Source organism: Somniosus microcephalus, chromosome 12, assembly GCF_052327205.1.
Source record: "Somniosus microcephalus isolate GS21.2 chromosome 12, FLI_Smic_1.0, whole genome shotgun sequence".
Taxonomy (NCBI): Eukaryota; Metazoa; Chordata; class Chondrichthyes; order Squaliformes; family Somniosidae; genus Somniosus; species Somniosus microcephalus.
Window position 1 is genome coordinate 174,522,538 of NC_140998.1, and position 26,922 is coordinate 174,549,459.

General features: G+C 57.5%; 1 protein-coding gene across 1 annotated transcript; it reads left to right on the plus strand.

Moving 5' to 3' along the window:
- Positions 1-10,744: 10,744 nt before the first annotated feature.
- Positions 10,745-25,696, plus strand: LOC147109735 (uncharacterized; the record flags this gene model as incomplete). Its single annotated transcript, XM_086002360.1, has 3 exons — positions 10,745-11,084; positions 11,176-11,667; positions 25,623-25,696. Coding segments are annotated over 3 exons (906 nt in total), but the record flags the coding sequence as incomplete, so codon positions are not given.
- Positions 25,697-26,922: the final 1,226 nt, after the last annotated feature.

Sequence of the window (26,922 nt, forward strand, 5' to 3'; positions counted from 1 at the left end):
ACACCCCCCACACACACCCCCCACACACACACCCCCCACACACACCCCCCACCACACACACCCCCACCACACACACACCCCCCACACACACCCCCCACACACACACCCCCCACACACACCACCCCCCACACACACAACCCCCCCACACACACCCCCCCACACACACCCCCCACACACACACCCCCCACACACACCCCCCACACACACCCCCCACACACACCCCCCACACACACCCCCACACACACCCCCCACACACACCCCCACACACACACCCCCCACACACACACCCCCCACACACACCCCCCCACACACACCCCCACACACACCCCCACACACACCACCCCCCACACACACCCCCCACACACACACCCCCCACACACACACCCCCCACACCCCCCCCCACACACACCCCACACACACCCCCCCACACACACCCCCCACACACACCCCCCCACACACACCCCCCACACACACCCCCCACACACACCCCCCCACACACACCCCCCCACACACACCCCCACACCACCCCCCACACCCCACACCCCCACACACACCCCCCCCACACACACCCCCCACACACACCCCCACACACACCCCCACACCACACCCCCCCACACACACCACCCCCCACACACACCCCCCACACACACACCCCCACACACACCCCCCCACACACACCCCCCACACACACCCCCCACACACACCCCCCACACACACACCCCACACACACACCCCACACACACACCCCCACACACACCCCCCCCACCACACACCACCCCCCACACGCACCCCCCACACCACCCCCACACGCACCCCCCACACGCACACCCCCCACACACACACCCCACACACACACACCCCACACACACACCCCCACACCACCCCCACACACCCCCCACACACACACACCCCCCACACACACCCCCACACACCCCCACACACCCCCCACACCACCCCCCACACACCCCCACACACACCCCACACACACCCCACACACACCCCACACACACACACCCCCCACACACCCCCCACACACACACACCCCACACACACACCCCCCCACACACACACACACCCCACACACACCCCCCACACACCCCCCACACACACACACCCCACACACACACCCCCCACACACACACCCCCCACACACACCCCCCACACACACACCCCCCACACACACACCCCCACACACACACCCCCCACACACACACCACCCCCCACACACACACACACACAACCCCCCACACACACACCCCCCACACACACACCCACACACAACCCCACACACAACCCCACACACACACACCCCTCCACACACACCACCCCCCACACACTTCCCCCCCCACACACCCCCCCCACACACACATACACACGCGCCCCACACACTCACGCCCCCCAGACCCACGCCCCACAGCACCCACACCCACGCCCCTCAGACCCCCCACACCCACGCCCCCCACACCCACACCCCCCACACCCACGCCCGAAACACCCACGCCCCCCCCACACACACGCCCCCCACACCCCACACACCCACGTCCCCCACACCCCCACGTCCCCCACGCCCCCCACACCCACGCCCCCCCACACACACACGCCCCCCACACGCCCCACCCATGCCCCACACCCACGTCCCCCACACCCACGCCCCCGCACTCCCAAGCCCCCCGCGCCCACGCCCCCCGCGCCCACGCCCCCCACACACACGCCCCCCCACACACACGCCCCCCCCACACACGCCCCCCCCACACACGCCCCCCCCACACACACGCCCCCCACACACACGCCCCCCCACACACACGCCCCCCCACACACACGCCCCCCCACACACACGCCCCCCCACACACACGCCCCCCCACACACACGCCCCCCACACACACACGCCCCCCACACACACACGCCCCCCACACACACACGCCCCCCACACACACACGCCCCCCACACACACACGCCCCCACACACACACAGCCCCCACACACACACAGCCCCCACACACACACAGCCCCCACACACACAGCCCCCACACACCCCAAACACACAACCCACACAAACCCGCCCCGCACACCCACGCCCCGCAGACCCACGCCCCGCACACCCACGCCCTGCACACCCATGCCCCGCACACCCACAGCCCCCACACCCACACAAGCCCCACACACAGGCGCCCCACACACACGCGCCCCGCCCCGCGAACACACGCCCCAAACACCACACGCACATACAACACACACTCACACACAGCCCAAACACACGCCCCGCACACCCGTGCCCCACACACGCACCCACGCCCCCACGCCCCAAACACACGCCCCCCTACACACACGCCCTCCTACTCACACACCCCCACACATCCCCCACACACACCCCGTGCACACACACAACCCCCACCCTCTCTCTCTCTCTCCCTGCCCCATTTCCTTTCATTCTATCTCTACCTGCCCCATTCCCTCTCTCTCCCTCCCCCATTCCCTCCCTCTCTCTCTGCCCCATTCCCTCTCTCTCCCTGCCCCATTCTCTCTCTCTCTCTCCCTGCCCCATTCCCTCTCTCCCTGCCCCATTCCCTCTCTCTCTCCCTGCCCCATTCCCTCTCTCTCTCCCTGCCCCATTCCCTCTCTCTCTCCCTGCCCCATTCCCTCTCTCTCTCCCTGCCCCATTCCCTCTCTCTCCTTGCCCCATTCCCTCTCTCTCTGCCCCATTCCCTCTCTCTCTCCCTGCCCCATTCCCTCTCTCTCTCCCTGCCCCATTCCCTCTCTCTCTCCCTGCCCCATTCCCTCTCTCTCTCCCTGCCCCATTCCCTCTCTCTCTCTCCCTGCCCCATTCCCTCTCTCTCTCCCTGCCCCATTCCCTCTCTCTCCTTGCCCCATTCCCTCTCTCTCTGCCCCATTCCCTCTCTCTCTCCCTGCCCCATTCCCCCTCTCTCTCCCTGCCCCATTCCCTCTCTCTCTCCCTGCCCCATTCCCCCTCTCTCTCCCTGCCCCATTCCCTCTCTCTCCCTGCCCCATTCCCTCTCTCTCTCCCTGCCCCATTCCCTCTCTCTCTCCCTGCCCCATTCCCTCTCTCTCTCCCTGCCCCATTCCCCCTCTCTCTCCCTGCCCCATTCCCTCTCTCTCCCTGCCCCATTCCCTCTCTCTCTCCCTGCCCCATTCCCTCTCTCTCTCCCTGCCCCATTCCCTCTCTCTCTCCCTGCCCCATTCCCTCTCTCTCCCTGCCCCATTCCCTCTCTCTCTCCCTGCCCCATTCCCTCTCTCTCTCCCTGCCCCCTTCCCTCTCTCTCTCTCCCTGCCCCATTCCCTCTCTCTCTCCCTGCCCCATTCCCTCTCTCTCTCTCCCTGCCCCATTCCCTCTCTCTCTCCCTGCCCCATTCCCTCTCTCTCTCCCTGCCCCATTCCCTCTCTCTCCTTGCCCCATTCCCTCTCTCTCTGCCCCATTCCCTCTCTCTCTCCCTGCCCCATTCCCTCTCTCTCTCCCTGCCCCATTCCCCCTCTCTCTCCCTGCCCCATTCCCTCTCTCTCTCCCTGCCCCATTCCCTCTCTCTCTCCCTGCCCCATTCCCTCTCTCTCCCTGCCCCATTCCCTCTCTCTCTCCCTGCCCCATTCCCTCTCTCTCTCCCTGCCCCATTCCCTCTCTCTCTCCCTGCCCCATTCCCTCTCTCTCCCTGCCCCATTCCCTCTCTCTCTCCCTGCCCCATTCCCTCTCTCTCTCCCTGCCCCATTCCCTCTCTCTCTCCCTGCCCCATTCCCTCTCTCTCTCCCTGCCCCATTCCCTCTCTCTCTCCCTGCCCCATTCCCTCTCTCTCTCCCTGCCCCATTCCCTCTCTCTCTCCCTGCCCCATTCCCTCTCTCTCTCCTGCCCCATTCCCTCTCTCTCTCCCTGCCCCATTCCCTCTCTCTCTCCCTGCCCCATTCCCTCGCTCTCAATTTCAATTCAATTCAATTCAAATCGCTTTATTGGCATGACAAGGGACATCTTATGTTGCCAAAGCATCGAAAAACATTTATGGTTGAACACATAAACGCAAATCTATCCATACAGTGTATAAACAGATATATCCCTGTGTGTATAAATACACATTCATATGATATGCATAGAATCTTTTCTTAGGTTTACTGGTTGTCCCTCTGTTTATGGCAAGCTGTAACATAGTTTGCCGCTAAGGTTACACAATTTCTCTGTTCCCCTAATAAGTATGGGAGTTTTTGGTCGTCATTCAAATTTTTGAATTCAGGGCATATTTTTATGAATTTTGGGTAGAAATTCCCCCTTATGCCCTGATAGTTTCCACAAGCTGTGAGGAAGTGCATCTCTGTCTCCACCACTCCCTGACTGCAGTGAGAGCATATCCTGTCCTCTCTTGGCAGCCAGGTCTGTCTGTGTCTGCCTTTTTCGATGGCCAGGCTATGCTCACTAAGTCTGTACATAGTCAAGGTTTTTCTCAATTTGCTATCATTTACCGTGGTCAGGTATTCAGCCATGTTGTATTGTCTGTTTAGGGCCAAGTAGCAATCGAGTTTCTTTTAGGTTTTTGTTGTTTCTGTCCAATATGTCAGATATTTTTCCTTTTGTTTAGTGACAATTGTGTTGGGTCGAATTCTCTGTGCTACGATGTCACTGTCCTGGGGCTGGTTATTATTAGTAGTGTTAGTAGTTGCTTCACTGAGTCCCAGGACTAATTGACTGAGGGGACTCTTCTTTATGATCATCTCTTGGCATTTCAGGGCTTCGTAATGATAGCAGTGGGGGTTGCTCCTTTTTTGGTGTTTCCAAAATTTAGTGGCTCTTTTTTGGATATTAATTAGTAGTGGATATTGGCCTAGTTCTGCCCTGCATGCATTGTTTACGGTTTTCCTTTGAGTCCGGAGGATACTTTTACAGAATTCTGCATGTAGGATCTCAATTGGGTGTTTGTCCCATTTTGCAAATTCTTGTTGTGTTAGCAGACCCCACACCTCACTGCCATAGAGTGCAATTGGTTCAAATACTGATTTAAAAATTTTGAGCCAAATGCCAATTGGGATTTCTATTTGGATTGACTTTTTAATGGCATAGAAAGCCCTTCTTGCTTTCTTTTTCAGTTCATTCACAGCCAGATGAAAATTTCCCGTAGAACTGATTTTTAAGCCTAAGTATGTGTAGTTTGTAGTTTGTTCAATTTTAGTTGTTTCTCATGTGAAATTTATTCTGAGTCCCTGATGTCTGGATCTTTGCTAGAACACAAGAACTTTGTTTTTTGGGGGGTTTATTGTCAGGACCCAGGTCTGACAGAACGACTCTAGCAGATCCAGGTTCTGCAGTCGACCCTCCTCAGTTGGTGAGGTCATCTGCATAGAGGGAGAATTTAACCTTGGATTCATATAGGGCAAGGCCGGGTGCTGCAGATTGTTCAAGTAGTTTTGCCAATTCATTTATGTAAATATTAAAGAGTGTCGGTGAGATGGGCGAGCCCTCTGCCACACCATGCCCCTGTGAGAAGTATTTTGTTTGTTTGTCTCCAATTTTAACTGCACATTTATTGTTTGTACACATTGATTTAATTACATCATATGTTTTTCTCCCTACATCACTTTCAATAAGTTTCAAGAATAGACCGTCGTGCCAAATAGAATCTCTCTCTCCCTGCCCCATTCCCTCTCTCTCTGCCCCATTCCCTCTCTCTCCCTGCCCCATTCCCGCTCTCTCTCCCTGCCCCATTCCCTCTCTCTCTCTCTCACCCTGCCCCATTCTCTCTCTCTCCCCCTGCCCCATTCTCTCTCTCTCCCTGCCCCATTCCCCCTCTCTCTCTCCCTGCCCCATTCCCTCTCTCATTCTACCTGCCCCATTCCGATTCTCGCTCTATCTCCATGCCCCATTCCCATTCTCTCTCTCTCTCCATGCCCCATTCCCTCTCTCTCTCTCCATGCCCCATTCTCTCTCTCTCCATGCCCCATTCCCTCTCTCTCTCTGCCCCATTCCCTCTCTCTCCCCGCCCCATTCCCCCTCTCCCTCCCTGCCCCATTCCCTCTCTCCCTCCCTGCCCCATTCCCTCTCCCTCTCCCTGCCCCATTCCCTCTCTCTCTCCCTGCCCCATTCCCTCTCCCTCCCTGCCCCATTCCCTCTCCCTCCCTGCCCCATTCCCTCTCTCTCTCCCTGCCCCATTCCCTCTCTCTCTCTCCCTGCCCCATTCCCTCTCTCTCTCCCTGCCCCATTCCCTCTCTCCCTCCCTGCCCCATTCTCTCTCTCTCTCTCTCCCTGCCCCATTCTCGCTCTCTCTCTCTCTCCCTGCCCCATTCTCGCTCTCTCTCCCTGCCCCATTCTCGCTCTCTCTCTCTCTCCCTGCCCCATTCTCTCTCTCTCTCCATGCTCCATTCTCTCTCTCTCTCTCTCTCCCTCCCTGCCCCATTCCCTCTCTCTCTCTGCCCCATTCCATCTCTCTCTCCCTGCCCCATTCCCTCTCCCTCCCTGCCCCATTCCCTCTCCCTCCCTGCCCCATTGCCTCTCCCTCTCTGCCCCATTCCCTCTCTCTCCCTGCCCCATTCCCTCTCTCTCTCCCTGCCCCATTCCCTCTCTCTCTCCCTGCCCCATTCTCTCTCTCTCTCTCCCTGCCCCATTGCCTCTCTCTCTCTATGCCCCATTCCCTCTCTCTCTCTCTCTCTCTCTCTCCCTGCCCCATTCCCTCTCTCTCTCCCTGCCCCATTCCACCTCTCTCTCCCTGCCACATTCCCTCACTCTCTCCATGCCCCATTCCCTCTCTCTCTCTCTCTCTCCCTGCCCCATTCCCTCTCTCTCTCTCCCTGCCCCATTCCCTCTCTCTCTCTATGCCCCATTCCCTCTCTCTCTCGCTGCTCCATTCTCTCTCTCTCTCCTTTCCCCATTCCCTCTCTCTCTCTCCCTGCCCCATTCCCCCCTCTCTCTCCCTGCCCCATTCCCTCTCTATCCTGCCCTGCCCCATTCCCTCTCTCTCCTGCCCTGCCCCATTCCCTCTCTCTCCCTCCCTCATTCCCGCTCTCTCTTCCCCATTCCCTCTCTCTCTATCTCTTTCCCTGCCCCATTCTCTCTCTCTCTCCCTGCCCCATTCCCTCTCACTCTACCTGCCCCATTCCCTCTCTCTCTCTCTCCATTCCCTCTCTCTCTCTCCCTGCCCCATTCCCTCTCGCTCTCTCTCCCTGCCCCATTCTCTCTCTCTCTCTCTCTCTCTCTCCCTGCCCCATTCTCTCTCTCTCTCTCTGTGCCCCATTCCCTCTCTCTCTCTCACTGCCCCGTTCCCTCTCTCTCTCTCTCTCCTTGCCCCATTCCCTCTCTCTTCCTCTCTCTCCCCTTGCCCCATTCCCTCTCTTTCTCTCTTCCCCATTCCCCCTCTCTCTCGCTTCCCCATTCCCTCTCTCTCTCCCTGCCCCATTCCCTCTCTCTCTCACTGCCCCGTTCCCTCTCTCTCTCTCCCTGCCCCATTCCCCCTCTCTCTCGCTTCCCCATTCCCTCTCTCTCTCACTGCCCCGTTCCCTCTCTCTCTCTCCCTGCCCCATTCCCCCTCTCTCTCACTGCCCCGTTCCCTCTCTCTCCCTGCCCCATTCCCTCTCTCTCTCTCACTGCCCTGTTCCCTCTCTCTCTCTCCCTGCCCCGTTCCCTCTCTCTTCCCCTCTCTCCCCTTGCCCCATTCCCTCTCTTTCTCTCTTCCCCATTCCCCCTCTCTCTCGCTTCCCCATTCCCTCTCTCTCTCCCTGCCCCATTCCCCCTCTCTCTCGCTTCCCCATTCCCTCTCTCTCTCCCTGCCCCATTCCCTCTCTCTCTCTCCCTGCCCCATTCCCTCCCTCTCTCTCCCTGCCCCATTCCCCCGCTCTCTCACTGCCCCATTCCCTCTCTCTCTCTCACTGCCCCATTCCCTCTCTCTCTCCCTGCCCCATTCCCTCTCTCTCTCTCACTGCCCCGTTCCCTCTCTCTCTCTCACTGCCCCGTTCCCTCTCTCCCTGCCCCATTCCCTCTCTCTCTCTCACTGCCCCATTCCCTCTCTCTCTCTCACTGCCCCATTCCCTCTCTCTCTCCCTGCCCATTCCCTCTCTCTCACTGCCCCATTCACTCTCTCTCTCTCACTGCCCCATTCCCTCTCTCTCTCTCCCTGCCCCATTCCCTCTCTCTCTCTCACTGCCCCGTTCCCTCTCTCCCTGCCCCGTTCCCTCTCTCTCTCTCACTGCCCCATTCCCTCTCTCTCACTGCCCCATTCCCTCTCTCGCTGCCCCATTTCCCCCTCTCTCTCTCCCCCTGCCCCATTCCCCCTCTCTCTCCCTGCCCCATTCCCCCTCTCTCTCCCTGCCCCATTCCCTCTCTCTCTCTCTCCCTGCCCCATTCCCCCTCTCTCTCCCGGCCCCATTCCACCTCTCTCTCTCTCCCTGCCCCATTCCACCTCTCTCTCTCTCCCTGCCCCATTCTCTCTCACTCTCTCCCGGCACCATTCCCTATCTCTCCCTGCCCCATTCCCTCCCTCTCCCTGCCCCATTCCCCCTCTCTCTCGCTTCCCCATTCCCTCTCTCTCTCCCTGCCCCATTCCCTCTCTCTCTCTCCCTGCCCCATTCCCTCCCTCTCTCTCCCTGCCCCATTCCCCCGCTCTCTCACTGCCCCATTCCCTCTCTCTCTCTCACTGCCCCATTCCCTCTCTCTCTCCCTGCCCCATTCCCTCTCTCTCTCTCACTGCCCCGTTCCCTCTCTCTCTCTCACTGCCCCGTTCCCTCTCTCCCTGCCCCATTCCCTCTCTCTCTCTCACTGCCCCATTCCCTCTCTCTCTCTCACTGCCCCATTCCCTCTCTCTCTCCCTGCCCATTCCCTCTCTCTCACTGCCCCATTCACTCTCTCTCTCTCACTGCCCCATTCCCTCTCTCTCTCTCCCTGCCCCATTCCCTCTCTCTCTCTCTCACTGCCCCGTTCCCTCTCTCCCTGCCCCGTTCCCTCTCTCTCTCTCACTGCCCCATTCCCTCTCTCTCACTGCCCCATTCCCTCTCTCGCTGCCCCATTTCCCCCTCTCTCTCTCCCCCTGCCCCATTCCCCCTCTCTCTCCCTGCCCCATTCCCCCTCTCTCTCCCTGCCCCATTCCCTCTCTCTCTCTCTCCCTGCCCCATTCCCCCTCTCTCTCCCGGCCCCATTCCACCTCTCTCTCTCTCCCTGTCCCATTCCACCTCTCTCTCTCTCCCTGCCCCATTCTCTCTCACTCTCTCCCGGCACCATTCCCTATCTCTCCCTGCCCCATTCCCTCCCTCTCCCTGCCCCATTCCCTCCCTCTCTCTCCCTGCCCCATTCCCCCGCTCTCTCACTGCCCCGTTCGCTCGCTCTCTCTCTCTCCCTGCCCAATTCCCTCTCCCCTTGCACCATTCCCTTTCTTTCTCTCTTCCCCATTCCCTCTCTCTCTTCCCCATTCCCCCTCTCTCTCTCCCTGCCCCATTCCCTTTCCCTCTCTGCCCCATTCCCCCTTCCTCTCTCGCTGCCCCATTCCCCCTCTCTCTCTCCCTGCCCCATTCCCTCTCTCTCTCTCACTCCCTCATTCCCTCTCTCTCTTCCCCATTCCCTCTCTCTCTTCCCCATTCCCTCTCTCTCTCTCTATCTCTTTCCCTGCCCCATTCTCTCTCTCCCTGCCCCATTCCCTCTCTCTCCCCCTGCCCCATTCCCCCTCTCTCTCCCTGCCCCATTCCCCCTCTCTCTCCCTGCCCCATTCCCTCTCTCTCTCTCTCCCTGCCCCATTCCCCCTCTCTCTCCCGGCCCCATTCCACCTCTCTCTCTCTCCCTGCCCCATTCCACCTCTCTCTCTCTCTCTCTCTCTCCCTGCCCCATTCTCTCTCACTCTCTCCCGGCACCATTCCCTATCTCTCCCTGCCCCATTCCCTCCCTCTCCCTGCCCCATTCCCTCCCTCTCTCTCCCTGCCCCATTCCCCCGCTCTCTCACTGCCCCGTTCGCTCGCTCTCTCTCTCTCCCTGCCCAATTCCCTCTCCCCTTGCACCATTCCCTTTCTTTCTCTCTTCCCCATTCCCTCTCTCTCTCTCTTCCCCATTCCCCCTCTCTCTCTCCCTGCCCCATTCCCTCTCCCTCTCTGCCCCATTCCCCCTTCCTCTCTCCCTGCCCCATTCCCCCTCTCTCTCTCCCTCCCTCATTCCCCCTCTCTCTCTCCCTCCCTCATTCCCTCTCTCTCTTCCCCATTCCCTCTCTCTCTTCCCCATTCCCTCTCTCTCTTCCCCATTCCCTCTCTCTCTCTCTATCTCTTTCCCTGCCCCATTCTCTCTCTCCCTGCCCCATTCCCTCTCTCTCTCTCTGCCCCATTCCCTCTCTCTCTCCCTGCCCCATTCCCTCTCTCTCTCCCTGCCCCATTCTCTCTCTCTCTCCCTGCCCCATTCCCTCTCTCTCCCTGCCCCATTCCCCCCTCTCTCTCTCCCTGCCCCATTCCCTCTCTCTCTCCCTGCCCCATTCCCTCTCTCTCTCCCTGCCCCATTCCCTCTCTCTCCCTGCCCCATTCCCTCTCTCTCCCTGCCCCATTCCCTCTCTCTCTCGCCCTGCCCCATTCCCTCCCACTCTCTCCCTGTCCCATTCCCACTCTCTCCCTCCCTGCCCCATTCCCTTTCTCTCCCTGCCCCATTCCCACTCTCTCTCCCTGCCCCATTCCCTATCCCTCTCTCCTTGCCCCATTCCCTCTCTCTTCCTCTCTCTCCCCTTGCCCCATTCCGTCTCTCTCTCGCTTCCCCATTCCCTCTCTCCCTGCCTCATTCCCTCTCTCTATCTCCCTGCCCCATTCCCTCTCTCTCTCTCGGCCCCATTCCCTCCCTCTCTCTCCCTGCCCCATTCCACCTCTCTCTCTCTCTCTCCCTGCCCCTTTCCCTCTCACTCTCTCCCGGCACCATTCCCTCTCTCTCCCTGCCCCATTCCGTCTCTCTCTCCCTGCCCCATTGCCTCTCCCTCTCTGCCCCATTCCCTCTCTCTCTCCGCCCCATTCCCTCTCTCTCTCCCTGCCCCATTCCCTCTCTCTCTCTCTCTCTCCCTGCCCCATTCCCTCTCTCTCTCTCCCTGCCCCATTCCCTCTCTCTCTCTATGCCCCATTCCCTCTCTCTCTCGCTGCCCCATTCTCTCTCTCTCTCTCTCTCCCTGTCCCATTCCCTCTCTCTCTCGCTGCCCCATTCCCCCTTTCTCTTTCCTTTCCCCATTCCCTCTCTATCCTGCCCTGCCCCATTCCCTCTCTCTCCTGCCCTGCCCCATTCCCTCTCTCTCCCTCCCTCATTCCCGCTCTCTCTTCCCCATTCCCTCTCTCTCTATCTCTTTCCCTGCCCCATTCTCTCTCTCTCTCCCTGCCCCATTCCCTCTCTCACTCTACCTGCCCCATTCCCTCTCTCTCTCCCTGCCCCATTCTCTCTCTCTCTCTCTCTCTCCCTGCCCCATTCCCTCTCTCTCTCCCTGCCCCATTCTCTCTCTCTCTCTCTCTCTCCCTGCCCCATTGCCTCTCTCTCTCTATGCCCCATTCCCTCTCTCTCCCTCTCTCTCTCTCTCCCTGCCCCATTCCCTCTCTCTCTCCCTGCCCCATTCCACCTCTCTCTCCCTGCCACATTCCCTCACTCTCTCCATGCCCCATTCCCTCTCTCTCTCTCTCTCCCTGCCCCATTCCCTCTCTCTCTCTCCCTGCCCCATTCCCTCTCTCTCTCTATGCCCCATTCCCTCTCTCTCTCGCTGCCCCATTCTCTCTCTCTCTCTCTCTCCCTGCCCCATTCCCTCTCTCTCTCGCTGCCCCATTCCCCCCTTTCTCTCTCCTTTCCCCATTCCCTCTCTCTCCCTGCCCCATTCCCCCCTCTCTCTCCCTGCCCCATTCCCTCTCTCTCCTGCCCTGCCCCATTCCCTCTCTCTCCCTCCCTCATTCCCGCTCTCTCTTCCCCATTCCCTCTCTCTCTATCTCTTTCCCTGCCCCATTCTCTCTCTCTCTCCCTGCCCCATTCCCTCTCTCAATCTACCTGCCCCATTCCCTCTCTCTCTCTCCCTGCCCCATTCCCTCTCGCTCTCTCTCCCTGCCCCATTCTCTCTCTCTCTCTCTCTCCCTGCCCCATTCAGTTCAGTTCAGTTCAAATGCTTTATTGGCATGAAAGTTTACAGAGAACCATATTGCCAAAGCTTACATAGCAAAAAGGTACAGTTTTCCAACATTCTGTAGGTGTCAATCGATTTGACATTTGTTGGGTATATACAATATTACTTTTAAACAATATTAATTTTAAACAGTCTTTCTACTTCATTCTTTCTCTCTCTCTCTCTGTGCCCCATTCCCTCTCTCTCTCTCACTGCCCCGTTCCCTCTCTCTCTCTCTCTCCTTGCCCCATTCCCTCTCTCTTCCTCTCTCTCCCCTTGCCCCATTCCCTCTCTTTCTCTCTTCCCCATTCCCCCTCTCTCTCGCTTCCCCATTCCCTCTCTCTCTCCCTGCCCCATTCCCTCTCTCTCTCTCACTGCCCCGTTCCCTCTCTCTCTCTCTCTCCTTGCCCCATTCCCTCTCTCTTCCTCTCTCTCCCCTTGCCCCATTCCCTCTCTTTCTCTCTTCCCCATTCCCCCTCTCTCGCTTCCCCATTCCCTCTCTCTCTCCCTGCCCCATTCCCTCTCTCTCTCTCACTGCCCCGTTCCCTCTCTCTCTCTCCCTGCCCCATTCCCCCTCTCTCTCGCTTCCCCATTCCCTCTCTCTCTCCCCCGTTCCCTCTCTCTCTCTCCCTGCCCCATTCCCCCTCTCTCTCACTGCCCCGTTCCCTCTCTCTCTCTCCCTGCCCCATTCCCTCTCTCTCTCTCACTGCCCCGTTCCCTCTCTCTCTCTCCCTGCCCCGTTTCCCCTCTCTCTCACTGCCCCGTTCCCTCTCTCTCTCCCTGCCCCATTCCCCCTCTCTCTCACTGCCCCGTTCCCTCTCTCTCCCTGCCCCATTCCCCCTCTCTCTCGCTTCCCCATTCCCTCTCTCTCTCCCTGCCCCATTCCCTCTCTCTCTCACTGCCCCGTTCCCTCTCTCTTCCTCTCTCTCCCCTTGCCCCATTCCCTCTCTTTCTCTCTTCCCCATTCCCCCTCTCTCTCGCTTCCCCATTCCCTCTCTCTCTCCCTGCCCCATTCCCTCTCTCTCTCCCTGCCCCATTCCCTCCCTCTCTCTCCCTGCCCCATTCCCCCGCTCTCTCTGCCCCATTCCCTCTCTCTCTCTCACTGCCCCATTCCCTCTCTCTCTCCCTGCCCCATTCCCTCTCTCTCTCTCACTGCCCCGTTCCCTCTCTCTCTCTCACTGCCCCGTTCCCTCTCTCCCTGCCCCATTCCCTCTCTCTCTCTCTCTGCCCCATTCCCTCTCTCTCTCTCACTGCCCCATTCCCTCTCTCTCTCCCTGCCCATTCCCTCTCTCTCACTGCCCCATTCACTCTCTCTCTCTTACTGCCCCATTCCCTCTCTCTCTCTCCCTGCCCCATTCCCTCTCTCTCACTGCCCCGTTCCCTCTCTCTCTCCCCCTGCCCCATTCCCCCTCTCTCTCCCTGCCCCATTCCCCCTCTCTCTCCCTGCCCCATTCCCTCTCTCTCTCTCTCCCTGCCCCATTCCCCCTCTCTCTCCCGGCCCCATTCCACCTCTCTCTCTCTCTCCCTGCCCCATTCCACCTCTCTCTCTCTCTCCCTGCCCCATTCTCTCTCACTCTCTCCCGGCACCATTCCCTATCTCTCCCTGCCCCATTCCCTCCCTCTCCCTGCCCCATTCCCTCCCTCTCTCTCCCTGCCCCATTCCCCCGCTCTCTCACTGCCCCGTTCGCTCGCTCTCTCTCTCTCCCTGCCCAATTCCCTCTCCCCTTGCACCATTCCCTTTCTTTCTCTCTTCCCCATTCCCTCTCTCTCTCTCTTCCCCATTCCCCCTCTCTCTCTCCCTGCCCCATTCCCTCTCCCTCTCTGCCCCATTCCCCCTTCCTCTCTCCCTGCCCCATTCCCTCTCTCTCTCTCCCTCCCTCATTCCCTCTCTCTCTTCCCCATTCCCTCTCTCTCTTCCCCATTCCCTCTCTCTCTATCTCTTTCCCTGCCCCATTCTCTCTCTCCCTGCCCCATTCCCTCTCTCTCTCTCTGCCCCATTCCCTCTCTCTCTCCCTGCCCCATTCCCTCTCTCTCTCCCTGCCCCATTCCCCCCTCTCTCTCTCCCTGCCCCATTCCCTCTCTCTCTCCCTGCCCCATTCCCTCTCTCTCTCCCTGCCCCATTCCCTCTCTCTCTCCCTGCCCCATTCCCTCTCTCTCTCCCTGCCACATTCCCTCTCTCTCTCCCTGCCCCATTCCCTCTCTCTCTCCCTGCCCCATTCCCTCTCTCTCTCCCTGCCCCATTGCCTCTCTCTCTCCCTGCCCCATTCCCTCTCTCTCCCTACCCCATTCCCTCTCTCTCCCTGCCCCATTCCCTCTTTCTCTCGCCCTGCCCCATTCCCTTTCTCTCCCTGCCCCATTCCCACTCTCTCTCCCTGCCCCATTCCCTATCCCTCTCTCCTTGCCCCATTCCCTCTCTCTTCCTCTCTCTCCCCTTGCCCCATTCCGTCTCTCTCTCGCTTCCCCATTCCCTCTCTCCCTGTCCCATTCCCACTCTCTCCCTCCCTGCCCCATTCCCTTTCTCTCCCTGCCCCATTCCCACTCTCTCTCCCTGCCCCATTCCCTATCCCTCTCTCCTTGCCCCATTCCCTCTCTCTTCCTCTCTCTCCCCTTGCCCCATTCCGTCTCTCTCTCGCTTCCCCATTCCCTCTCTCCCTGCCTCATTCCCTCTCTCTATCTCCCTGCCCCATTCCCTCTCTCTCTCTCTCTCTCTCTCTCTCGGCCCCTTTCCCTCTCACTCTCTCCCGGCACCATTCCCTCTCTCTCCCTGCCCTATTCCCTCCCACTCTCTCCCTGCCCCATTCCCTCTCTCTCTCCCTGCCACATTCTCTCTCTCTCTCTCTCCCTGCCACATTCCCTCTCTCTCTTGCGCTGCCCCATTCCCCCCTTTCTCTCTCGCTGCCCCATTCCCTCTCTCTCCCTGCCCCATTCCCTGTCCCTCTCTCCTTGCCCCATTCCCTCTCTTTCTCTCACTGCCCCATTCCCTCTCTCTCTCCCTGCCCCATTCCCTCTCTCTCTCCCTGCCCCATTCCCTCTCTCTCTCTCACTGCCCCATTCCCTCTCTCTCTCCCTGCCCCATTCCCTCTCTCTCTCCCTGCCCCATTCCCTCTCTCTCTCTCCCTGCCCCATTCCCTCTCTCTCTCCCTGCCCCATTCCCTCTCTCTCTCCCTGCCCCATTCCCACTCTCTCTCCCTGCCCCATTCCCTCTCTATCCTGCCCTGCCCCATTCCCTCTCTCCTGCCCTGTCCCATTCCCTCTCTATCCTGCCCTACCCCATTCCCTCTCTCTCCTGCCCTGCCCCATTCCCTCTCTCTCCCTCCCTCATTCCCGCTCTCTCTTCCCCATTCCCTCTCTCTCTATCTCTTTCCCTGCCCCATTCTCTCTCTCTCCCTGCCCCATTCCCTCTCTCACTCTACCTGCCCCATTCTCTCTCTCTCTCTCTCTCCCTGCCCCATTCCCTCTCGCTCTCTCTCCCTGCCCCATTCTCTCTCTCTCTCTCCCTCTCTCTCCGTGCCCCATTCTCTCTCTCTCTCTCACTGCCCCGTTCCCTCTCTCTCTCTCTCTCTCCTTGCCCCATTCCCTCTCTCTTCCTCTCTCTCCCCTTGCCCCATTCCCTCTCTTTCTCTCTTCCCCATTCCCTCTCTCTCTCGCTTCCCCATTCCCCCTCTCTCTCCCTGCCCCATTCCCTCTCTCTCTCCCTGCCCCATTCCCTCTCTCTCTCTCACTGCCCCGTTCCCTCTCTCTCTCTCTCACTGCCCCATTCCCTCTCTCTCTCTCTCTCACTGCCCCATTCCCTCTCTCTCTCTCACTGCCCCGTTCCCTCTCTCCCTGCCCCATTCCCTCTCTCTCTCACTGCCCCATTCCCTCTCTCTCTCACTGCCCCATTCCCTCTCTCTCTCTCACTGCCTCATTCACTCTCTCGCTGCCCCATTCCCTCTCTCTCTTCTCTCCCTGCCCCATTCCCCCTGTCTCTCCCTGCCCCATTCCCCCTCTCTCTCCCTGCCCCATTCCCTCTCTCTCTCTCCCTGCCCCATTCCCCCTCTCTCTCCCTGCCCCATTCCACCTCTCTCTCTCTCTCTCCCTCCCTGCCCCATTCTCTCTCACTCTCTCCCGGCACCATTCCCTATCTCTCCCTGCCCCATTCCCTCTCTCTCTCTCACTGCCCCATTCCCTCTCTCTCTCTCAGTGCCCCATTCCCTCTCTCTCTCTCTCACTGCCCCATTCCCTCTCTCTCTCCCTGCCCCATTCCCTCTCTCTCTCTCACTGCCCCATTCCCTCTCTCTCTCTCTCCCTGCCCCATTCCCTCTCGCTCTCTCTCCCTGCCCCATTCTCTCTCTCTCTCTCTCTGTGCCCCATTCTCTCTCTCTCTCTCACTGCACCCGTTCCCTCTCTCTCTCTCTCCTTGCCCCATTCCCTCTCTCTTCCTCTCTCTCCCCTTGCCCCATTCCCTCTCTTTCTCTCTTCCCCATTCCCTCTCTCTCTCGCTTCCCCATTCCCCCTCTCTCTCCCTGCCCCATTCCCTCTCTCTCTCCCTGCCCCATTCCCTCTCTCTCTCTCACTGCCCCGTTCCCTCTCTCTCTCTCTCTCTCACTGCCCCATTCCCTCTCTCTCTCTCTCTCACTGCCCCATTCCCTCTCTCTCTCTCTCTCTCTCCCTGCCCCATTCCCTCTCTCTCTCACTGCCCCATTCCCTCTCTCTCTCTCACTGCCCCATTCCCTCTCTCTCTCTCACTGCCTCATTCACTCTCTCCCTGCCCCATTCCCTCTCTCTCTCTCTCTCTCTCCCTGCCCCATTCCCCCTCTCTCTCCCTGCCCCATTCCCTCTCTCTCTCTCCCTGCCCCATTCCCCCTCTCTCTCCCTGCCCCATTCTCTCTCACTCTCTCCCGGCACCATTCACTATCTCTCCCTGCCCCATTCCCTCCCTCTCCCTGCCCCATTCCCTCTCTCTCTCTCACTGCCCCATTCCCTCTCTCTCTCTCACTGCCCCATTCCCTCTCTCTCGCTGCCCCATTCCCTCTCTCTCTCTCTCCCTGCCCCATTCCCTCCCTCTCTCTCTCCCTGCCCCATTCCCTCTCTCTCCCTGCCACATTCCCTCTCTCTCTCCCTGCCCCTTTCCCGCTCTCTCTCTCTCCCTGCCCCATTCCCTCTCTCTCTCCCTGCCCCATTCCCTCTCTCTCTCTCTCCCTGCCCCATTCCCTCTCTCTCTCTCTCCCTGCCCCATTCCCTCTCTCTTCCTCTCTCAGCCTTGCCCCATTCCCTCTCTTTCTCTCTTCCCCATTCCCTCTCTCTCTCCCTGCCCCATTCCCTCTCTCTCCCTGCCCCATTCCCTCTCTCTCTCACTGCCCCATTTGCCCTCTCTCTCTCTCTCCCTGCCCCATTCCCTCTCTCTTCCTCTCTCAGCCTTGCCCCATTCCCTCTCTTTCTCTCTTCCCCATTCCCTCTCTCTCTCCCTGCCCCATTCCCTCTCTCTCCCTGCCCCATTCCCTCTCTCTCACTGCCCCATTCGCCCTCTCTCTCTCTCTCTCTCCCTGCCCCATTCCCTCTCTCTCCCTGCCCCATTCCCTCTCTCTCTCCCTGCCCCATTCCCTCTCTCTCCCTGCCCCATTCCCTCTCTCTCTCACTGCCCCATTCCCTCTCTCTCTCCCTGCCACATTTCCCCTCTCTCTCCCTGCCCCATTCCCTCTCTCTCTCCCCCTGCCCCATTCGCCCTCTCTCTCTCTCTCTCCCTGCCCCATTCCCTCTCTCTCTCTCTCCCTGCCCCATTCCCTCCCTCTCTCCCTGCCCCATTCGCCCTCTCTCTCTCCCTGCCCCATTCCCTCTCTCTCCCTGCCCCATTCCCCCTCTCTCTCTCACTGCCCCATTCCCTCTCTCTCTCTCACTGCCCCATTCCCTCTCTCTCTCTCACTGCCCCATTCCCTCTCTCTCTCTCTCACTGCCCCATTCCCTCTCTCTCTCTCTCACTGCCCCATTCCCTCTCTCTCTCTCTCACTGCCCCATTCCCTCTCTCTCACTGCCCCATTCCCTCTCTCTCTCTCACTGCCCCATTCCCTCTCTCTCACTGCCCCATTCCCTCTCTCTCACTCACTGCCCCATTCCCTCTCTCTCCCTGCCCCATTCCCTCTCTCTCCCTGCCCCATTCCCTCTCTCCCTGCCCCATTCCCTCTCTCTCTCCCTGCCCCATTCCCTCTCTCTCTCACTGCCCCATTCCCTCTCTCTCACTGCCCCATTCCCTCTCTCTCTCACTGCCCCTTTCCCTCTCTCTCCCTGCCCCATTCCCTCTCTCTCTCCCTGCCCCATTCCCTCTCGCTCTCTCACTGCCCCATTCCCTCTCTCTCTCTCACTGCCCCATTCCCTCTCTCTCCCTGCCACAATCTCTCTCTCTTCCTCTCTCAGCCTTGCCCCATTCCCTCTTTCTCTCTTCCCCATTCCCTCTCTCTCTCCCTGCCACATTCTCTCTCTCTCACTGCCCCGTTCCCTCTCTCTCTCTCACTGCCCCATTCCCCCCCTCTCTCTCTCTCACTGCCCCGTTCCCTCTCTCTCTTTCACTGCCCCATTCCCTCTCTCTCTCTCCCTGCCCCATTCCCTTTCTCTCTCTCTCCCCCTGCTCCATTCCCTCTCTCTCTCCCTGCCCCATTCCCTCTCTCTCTCTCTCTCTCCCTGCCCCATTCCCCCTCTCTCTCTCAATTTCAATTCAATTCAATTCGCTTTATTGGCATGACAAGGTACATCTTCTGTTGCCAAAGCATCGAAAAACATTTATGGTTGAATACATAAACACGGATCTATCCATACAGTATATAGACAGATATATCCCTGAGTGTATAAATATACATTCATATAATTTATATATACCCTTTTCTTAGATTTACTGGTTGTCCCTCTGTTTATGGCAAGCTGTAACATAGTGTGCCGCTAAGGTTACACAATTTCTCTCTTCCCATAGTAGGTATGGGAGTTTTTGGTCGTCATTCAAATTTCTGAATTCCGGGCATATTTTTGTGAATTTTGGGTAGAAATTCTCCCTTATGCCCTGATATTTTCTACAAGCTGTGAGGAAGTGCCTCTCTGTCTCCACCACTCCCTGGCTGCAGTGAGAGCATATCCTGTCCTCTCTTGGTAGCCGGGTCTGCCTGTGTCTACCTTTTTCGATCGCCAGGCTATGTTCACTAAGTCTGTACATTGTCAAGGTTTTTCTCAGTTTGCTATCCTTTACCATGGTCAGGTAATCAGCCATGTTGTATTGTCTGTTTAGGGCCAAGTAGCAATTGAGCTTGTTTTGGGTTTTTGTTGTTTCTGCCCAATATGACAAATATTTTTCCTTTTGCTTAGTGACGATTGTGTTGGGTCGAATTCTTTGTGTTACGCTGTCACTGTCCTGGGGCTGGTTATTGTTAGTAGTTACTTCACTGAGTCCCAGGATTAGTTGACTGAGGGTATTCTTCTTTATGGTCCTCTCTTGGCATTTCAGGGCTTCGTAATGATAGCAGTGGGGTTGCTCATTTTTAGGTGTTTCCAAAATTTGGTGGCTGTTTTTTGGATCGTGATTATTAATGGATATTGGCCTGGTTCTGCCCTGCATGCATTGTTTACGGTTTTCCTTTGAGTCCGGAGGATACTTTTACAGAATTCTGCATGTAGGATCTCAATTGGGTGTTTGTCCCATTTTGCAAATTCTTGTTGTGTTAGCGGTCCCCACACCTCACTGCCATAGAGTGCAATTGGTTCAATTGCTGATTTAAAAATTTTGAGCCAAATGCTAATTGGGATTTCTATTTGGATTGATTTTTTAATGGCATAGAAAGCCCTTCTTGCTTTCTCTTTCAGTTCATTCACAGCCAGATGAAAATTTCCCGTAGAACTGATTTTTAAGCCCAAGTATGTGTAGTTAGTGGTTTGTTCAATTTTAGTTGTTCCTAGTGTGAAATTTATTTTGTGTCCCTGATGTCTGGATCTTTGCTGGAACACAAGGACTTTGGTTCGTGGGGGTTAATTGTCAGGGCCCAGGTCTGACAGAACGACTCCAGCAGATCCAGGTTCTGCTGTAGACCCTCCTTAGTTGGTGACAGCAGAACCAGGTCATCTGCATAGAGGAGGAATTTAACCTTGGATTCATATAGGGTGAGGCCGGGTGCTGTAGATTGTTCAAGTAGTTTTGCCAATTCATTTATGTAAATATTAAAGAGTGTCGGTGAGATGGGCGAGCCCTGCGTCACACCATGCCCCTGTGGGAAGTATTTTGTTTGTTTGTCTCCAATTTTAACTGCACATTTATTGTTTGTATACATTGATTTAATTACATCATATGTTTTTCACCCTGCACCACTTTCGATAAGTTTCAGGAATAGACCGTTATGCCAGATGGAATCGAAAGCCTTCTGGAAATCTATAAAGCAGGCAAAAATTTTGCTTTTGTTTTGATGAACATGTTTGTCAATTAGGGTCTGTAGGGTGAAGATATGATCTGATGGTCTATAGTTTCGTAGGAATCCAATTTGGCTTTTACTCAAGACATTGTGCTCCTCAAGGAAGTTTATAAGTCTTTTGTTTATGATACTACAGAATACCTTCCCCAGGTTACTGTTTACACAGATGCCTCGATAGTTATTTGGGTCAACTTTGTCCCCACTTTTGTATATGGGCGTTATGAGTCCTTTGTTCCAGATATCAGGGAAGTAACCGACACTCAGAACCAAGTTGAAGAGTTTTAGGATAGCCAATTTCATTTTATCGTCCATGTGTTTAATCATCTCGCTTAGTATGCCGTCTGCACCGCAAGCTTTTCCTGGTCGCAGGTCCTTGAGTTTTTCAAATAGCTCTTTTTCTGTTATTATGGAGTCTAGTGGGTTTTGGTTACCTTTTATGGCCATTTCGAGCTTTTCCAGTTTTTTGCATATTTGGCATTGTGTGTTTTTCTGGTATAGTTTTTCAAAGTGGTTTTCCCATGTGTCTCCATTTTGAATGGCCAATTCGTCGTTTGTTTTTTGTGTAGTGTATTCCAGTTGTCCCAGAAACAATTGGAATCAATGGAGTCCTCAATGGAGCTGAGTGTATTCTTAATATACTGCTCTTTTTTGGTTCCGAGTGTGTTTCTGTATTGTGTTAGTGTCCGACAATAAGTAAGGCGTAATTCCTCGTTTTCTGGCTGTCTGTGTTTTTGGTTTGATATTTTTCTAAGTTTTTTCCTTATGTTATGGCAATCTGGGTCAAACCATTTTTCATAGTTTTTTGTTTTGGGTTTGTTCTTGCGAACTTTCAAGTTTGACCTTGTTGCCAAATTATCAAAAATATTATTTAGGTTATTCACGCCTTCTTTATTGTGAGTGTATATGTTTTCCACCTCTCTCTCTCTGCCCCATTCCCTCTCACTCTCTCCCGGCACCATTCCCTCTCTCTCCCTGCCCCATTCCCTCCCTCCCTGCCCCGTTCGCTCTCTCCCTCTCTCTCCCTGCCCCATTCCCTCCCTCTCCCTCCCTGCCCCGTTCGCTCTCTCCCTCTCTCTCCCTGCCCCATTCCCCCTCTCTCTCTCCCTGCCCCGTTCACTCTCTCTCTCTCTCTCTCCCTGCCTCTTTCCCTCTCACTCTCTCCCGGCACCATTCCCTCTCTCTCCCTGCCCCATTCCCTCTTTCTCTCTCCCTGCCCCATTCCCTCTCTCTCTCTCCCTGCCCCATTCCCTCTCTCTCTCTCCCTGCCCCATTCCCTCTCTCTCTCCCTGCCCCATTCCCTCTCTCTCCAGCTGGCCCATTCCCTCTCTCTCTAGCTGGCCCATTCCCTCTCTCTCTCCCTGCCCCATTCCCTCTCTCTCCCTGCCCCATTCCCTCTCTCTCTCCCTGCCCCATTCCCTCTCTCTCCCTGCCCCATTCCCTCTCTCTCTCCCTGCCCCATTCCCTCTCTCTCTCCCTGCCCCATTCCCTCTCTCTCCAGCTGGCCCATTCCCTCTCTCTCTAGCTGGCCCATTCCCTCTCTCTCTCCCTGCCCCATTCCCTCTCTCTCCCTGCCCCATTCCCTCTCTCTCTCTCTGCCCCATTCCCTCTCTCTCTCCCTGCCCCATTCCCTCTCTCTCTCCCTGCCCCATTCCCTCTTTCTCTCTCCCTGCCCCATTCCCTCTTTCTCTCTCCCTGCCCCATTCCCTCTCTCTCTCTCCCTGCCCCATTCCCTCTCTCTCTCTCCCTGCCCCATTCCCTCTCTCTCTCTCCCTGCCCCATTCCCTCTCTCTCTCCCTGCCCCATTCCCTCTCTCTCTAGCTGGCCCATTCCCTCTCTCTCTCCCTGCCCCATTCCCTCTCTCTCTCCCTGCCCCATTCCCTCTCTCTCTCCCTGCCCCATTCCCTCTCTCTCTCCCTGCCCCATTCCCTCTCTCTCCCTGCCCCATTGCCTCTCTCTCTCCCTGCCCCATTCCCTCTCTCTCTCCCTGCCCCATTCCCTCTCTCTCTCCCTGCCCCATTCCCTCTCTCTCTCCCTGCCCCATTCCCTCTCTCTCTCTCCCTGCCCCATTCCCTTTCTCTCTCTCCCTGCCCCATTCCCTCGCTCGCTCTCTCTCCCTGCCCCATTCCCTCTCTCTTTGCCCCATTCCCTCTCTCTCCCTGCCCCATTCCCTCTCTCTCTCCCTGCCCCATTCCCTCTCTCTCCCTGCCCCATTCCCTCTCTCTCTCCCTGCCCCATTCCCTTTCTCTCTCTCTCCCTGCCCCATTCCCTCTCTCTCTCTCTCCCTGCCCCATTCTCTCTCTCACTCTCCCTGCCCCATTCCCTCTCCCTGCCTCAATTCCCTCTCTCCCCTGCCCCAATTCCCTCTCTCCCCCCCTGCCCCAATTCCCTCTCTCTCCCCCAATTCCCTCTCTCCCCCTGCTCCATTCCCTCTCTCCCCCTGCCCCAATTCCCTCTCTCTCCCCCTGCCCCAATTCCCTCTCCCCCTGCCCCCTGCCCCATTCCCTCTCTCTCTCCCTGCCAATTCCCTCTCTGTCTCTCCCTGCCCCATTCCCTCGCTCTCTCTCTCTCCCTGCCTCATTCCCTCTCTCTCTCTTTGCCCCATTCCCTCTCTCTCCCTGCCCCATTCCCCCTCTCTCTCTCCCTGCCCCATTCCCTCTCTCTCTCTCCCTGCCCCATTCCCTCTCTCTCTCTCTCTCTCCCTGCCCCATTCCCTCGCTCTCTCTCTCTCTCTCTCCCTGCCCCATTCCCTCTCTCTCTCTCTTTCTCCCTGCCCCATTCCCTCTCTCTCTCTTTGCCCCATTCCCTCTCTCTCTCCCTGCCCCATTCCCTCTCCCTGCCCCATTCCCCCTCTCTCTCTCTCTCCCTGCCCCATTCCCTCTCTCTCTCTCCCTGCCCCATTCCCTCTCTCTCTCCCTGCCCCATTCCCTCTCTCTCTCTCCCTGCCCCATTCCCTCTCTCTCCCTGCCCCATTCCCTCTCTCTCTCTCCCTGCCCCATTCCCTCTCTCTCTCTCCCTGCCCCATTCCCTCTCTCTCTCTCCCTGCCCCATTCCCTCTCTCTCTCTCCCTGCCCCATTCCCTCTCTCTCTCTCCCTGCCCCATTCCCTCTCTCTCTCCCTGCCCCATTCCCTCTCTCTCCCTGCCCCATTCCCTCTCTCTCTCCCTGCCCCATTCCCTCTCTCTCTCCCTGCCCCATTCCCTTTCTCTCTCTCCCTGCCCCATTCCCTCTCTCTCTCTCTTTGCCCCATTCCCCCTCTCTCCCTGCCCCATTCCCTCTCTCTCTCTCCCTGCCCCATTCCCTCTCTCTCTCCCTGCCCCATTCCCTCTCTCTCTCCCTGCCCCATTCCCTCTCTCTCTCCCTGCCCCATTCCCTCTCTCTCTCTCTCTTCCTGCCCCATTCCCTCTCTCTCTCTCTCCCTGCCCCATTCCCTCTCTCTCTCTCCCTGCCCCATTCCCTCTCTCTCTCTCTCCCTGCCCCATTCCCTCTCTCTCTCCCTGCCCCATTCCCTCTCTCTCTCCCTGCCCCATTCCCTCTCTCTCTCTCCCTGCCCCATTCCCCCTCTCTCTCTCTCCCTGCCCCATTCCCTCTCTCTCTCCCTGCCCCATTCCCTCTCTCTCTCCCTGCCCCATTCCCTCTCTCTCTCCCTGCCCCATTCCCTCTCTCTCTCCCTGCCCCATTCCCTCTCTCTCTCCCTGCCCCATTCCCTCTCTCTCTCCCTGCCCCATTCCCTCTCTCTCCCCCTGCCCCATTCTCTCTCTCTCTCTCCCCCTGCCCCATTCTCTCTCTCTCTCTCCCTGCCCCATTCCCTCTCCCTGCCCCAATTCCCTCTCTCTCCCCCTGCTCCATTCCCTCTCTCTCCCCCTGCCCCAATTCCCTCTCTCCCCCTGCCCCAATTCCCTCTCTCCCCCTGCCCCAATTCCCTCTCTCCCCCTGCCCCAATTCCCTCTCTCTCCCCCTACCCCAATTCCCTCTCTCCCCCTGCCCCAATTCCCTCTCTCCCCCTGCTCCATTCCCTCTCTCCCCCTGCTCCATTCCCTCTCTCTCCCCCTGCTCCATTCCCTCTCTCCCCCTGCCCCAATTCCCTCTCTCCCCCTGCTCCATTCCCTCTCTCCCCCAATTCCCTCTCTCTCCCCCTGCTCCATTCCCTCTCTCCCCCTGCCCCAATTCCCTCTCTCCCCCTGCCCCATTCCCTCTCTCCCCCTGCCCCAATTCCCTCTCTCCCCCTGCCCCAATTCCCTCTCTCCCCTGCCCCAATTCCCTCTCTCCCCTGCCACAATTCCCTCTCTCCCCTGCCACAATTCCCTCTCTCTCCCCCTGCCCCAATTCCCTCTCTCCCCCTGCCCCAATTCCCTCTCTCCCCCTGCCCCAATTCCCTCTCTCCCCCTGCCCCAATTCCCTCTCTCCCCCTGCCCCAATTCCCTCTCTCCCCCTGCCCCAATTCCCTCTCTCCCCCTGCCCCAATTCCCTCTCTCCCCCTGCCCCAATTCCCTCTCTCTCCCCCTGCCCCAATTCCCTCTCTCTCCCCCTGCCCCAATTCCCTCTCTCTCCCCCTGCCCCAATTCCCTCTCTCTCCCCCTGCCCCAATTCCCTCTCTCCCCCTGCCCCAATTCCCTCTCTCCCCCTGCCCCAATTCCCTCTCTCTCCCCCTGCCCCAATTCCCTCTCCCCCTGCCCCAATTCCCTCTCTCCCCCTGCCCCAATTCCCTCTCCCCCTGCCCCAATTCCCTCTCTCTCCCCCGCCCCAATTCCCTCTCTCCCCCGCCCCAATTCCCTCTCTCCCCCTGCCCCAATTCCCTCTCCCCCTGCCCCAATTCCCTCTCCCCCTGCCCCAATTCCCTCTCTCTCCCCCGCTCCAATTCCCTCTCTCTCCCCCGCCCCAATTCCCTCTCTCTCCCCCGCCCCAATTCCCTCTCTCCCCCTGCCCCAATTCCCTCTCTCTCCCCCTGCCCCAATTCTCCCTCTCTCTCTCTGCCCCATTCCCCCCACTCTCTCTCTCTGTCTCTCTATTGCCCCATTCCCTCTCTCACCTCCGTGGTGCTGATGCTGCCGCTCACGTACTTGGCCGCACTGCGCTGCCCGGCGGCCGCGATCAGAGACAGAAGGAGGGCGAGCCGCACCGTCCCGGTCCCGGTCTCCGCTCCGGCACCAGCTCCAGCTCCAGCCATCTTCAGCATCTGCCGCCGCGCGTCCCCGACCGGCCGCTTCCAGCGCGCCCCCGATTAAAGGGACCCTTTATGTGTGTGTGAGGAGTGTCTATATTAATTGTGTTTGTGTGACAATGCTTGAATATTAATGATATATACCAAATATATGTATCTATATGTATATATCAATATATGTCTATCAATTTAGGGTACGGTAACATAGAAAAATAGGAGCAGGAGGAGGCCATTCGAGCCTGCTCCGCCATTCAATATGATCATGGCTGATCCTCTATCTCAATACCATATTCCCGCTCTCTCCCCATACCCCTTGATACCTTTTGTGTCTAGAAATCTATCTATCTCCGTCTTAAATATATTCAGTGACTTGGCCTCCACAGCCTTCTGTGGTAGAGAATTCCACAGGTTCACCACCCTCTGAGTGAAGAAATTTCTCCTCATCTCAGTCTTAAATGTCCTACCCTGTATCCTGAGACTGTGACCCTTCGTTCTAGAATCCCAAGCCAGGGGAAACATCCTCCCTGCATCTAGTCTACACAGCAGCTGGAGAATTTAAATCTATACTGATTAAATAAATCTGGAATAACAAAGCTATTGTCAGTAACAGTGACCATGAAACTACCGGATTGTGGTAATAACCCATCTGGTTCACTAATGTCCCTTAGGGAGGGAAATCTGCCGTCCTTACCTAGTCTGGCCTATATGTGACTCCAGACCCACAGCCCTCTGAAATGGCTGAGCAAGTCACTTAGTTGTATCAAACCACAAGGAAAAATCTTCACCTCACGGACTGCAGTGGTTCGAGAAGGCGGCTCACCACCACCTTCTCAATTAGGGATGGGCAATAAATGCTGGCTTTGCCAGTGACGCCCACATCCCATGAACGAATAAAAAAAATGATGTATTGCTATCAGTGTATGTAGCCATCACCTCGTCTGGCGCTTTATCAAAACACTTTTGTTTCTTCCTTTCAGGTGTCAAGGATCGCAAGCTTCAACAACTCTTAGATACCAATGCCCCACTAGAATCTTCTTCCCCTTCACTTTCCTCTGACCCCATCCCTTCTTCCAATCTCACCCCTTGCCGTGTTTTCACTATCCCCTCTGACCTTCCCCTCTCTGACCCCAAACGATCAGTCCTCAGCAAAGGCCTGAGCTTCATCCCCTTACGCCCCCACCTCAATGAATTTCAAGTTCAGCGTGGCACTGAGCTCTTCTTCCGTTGCCTTCATCTCTGCGCCCACTTCTTTGGCCAGGAGTCTTCCCCCCCCCCCCCCCACTTTCTCCC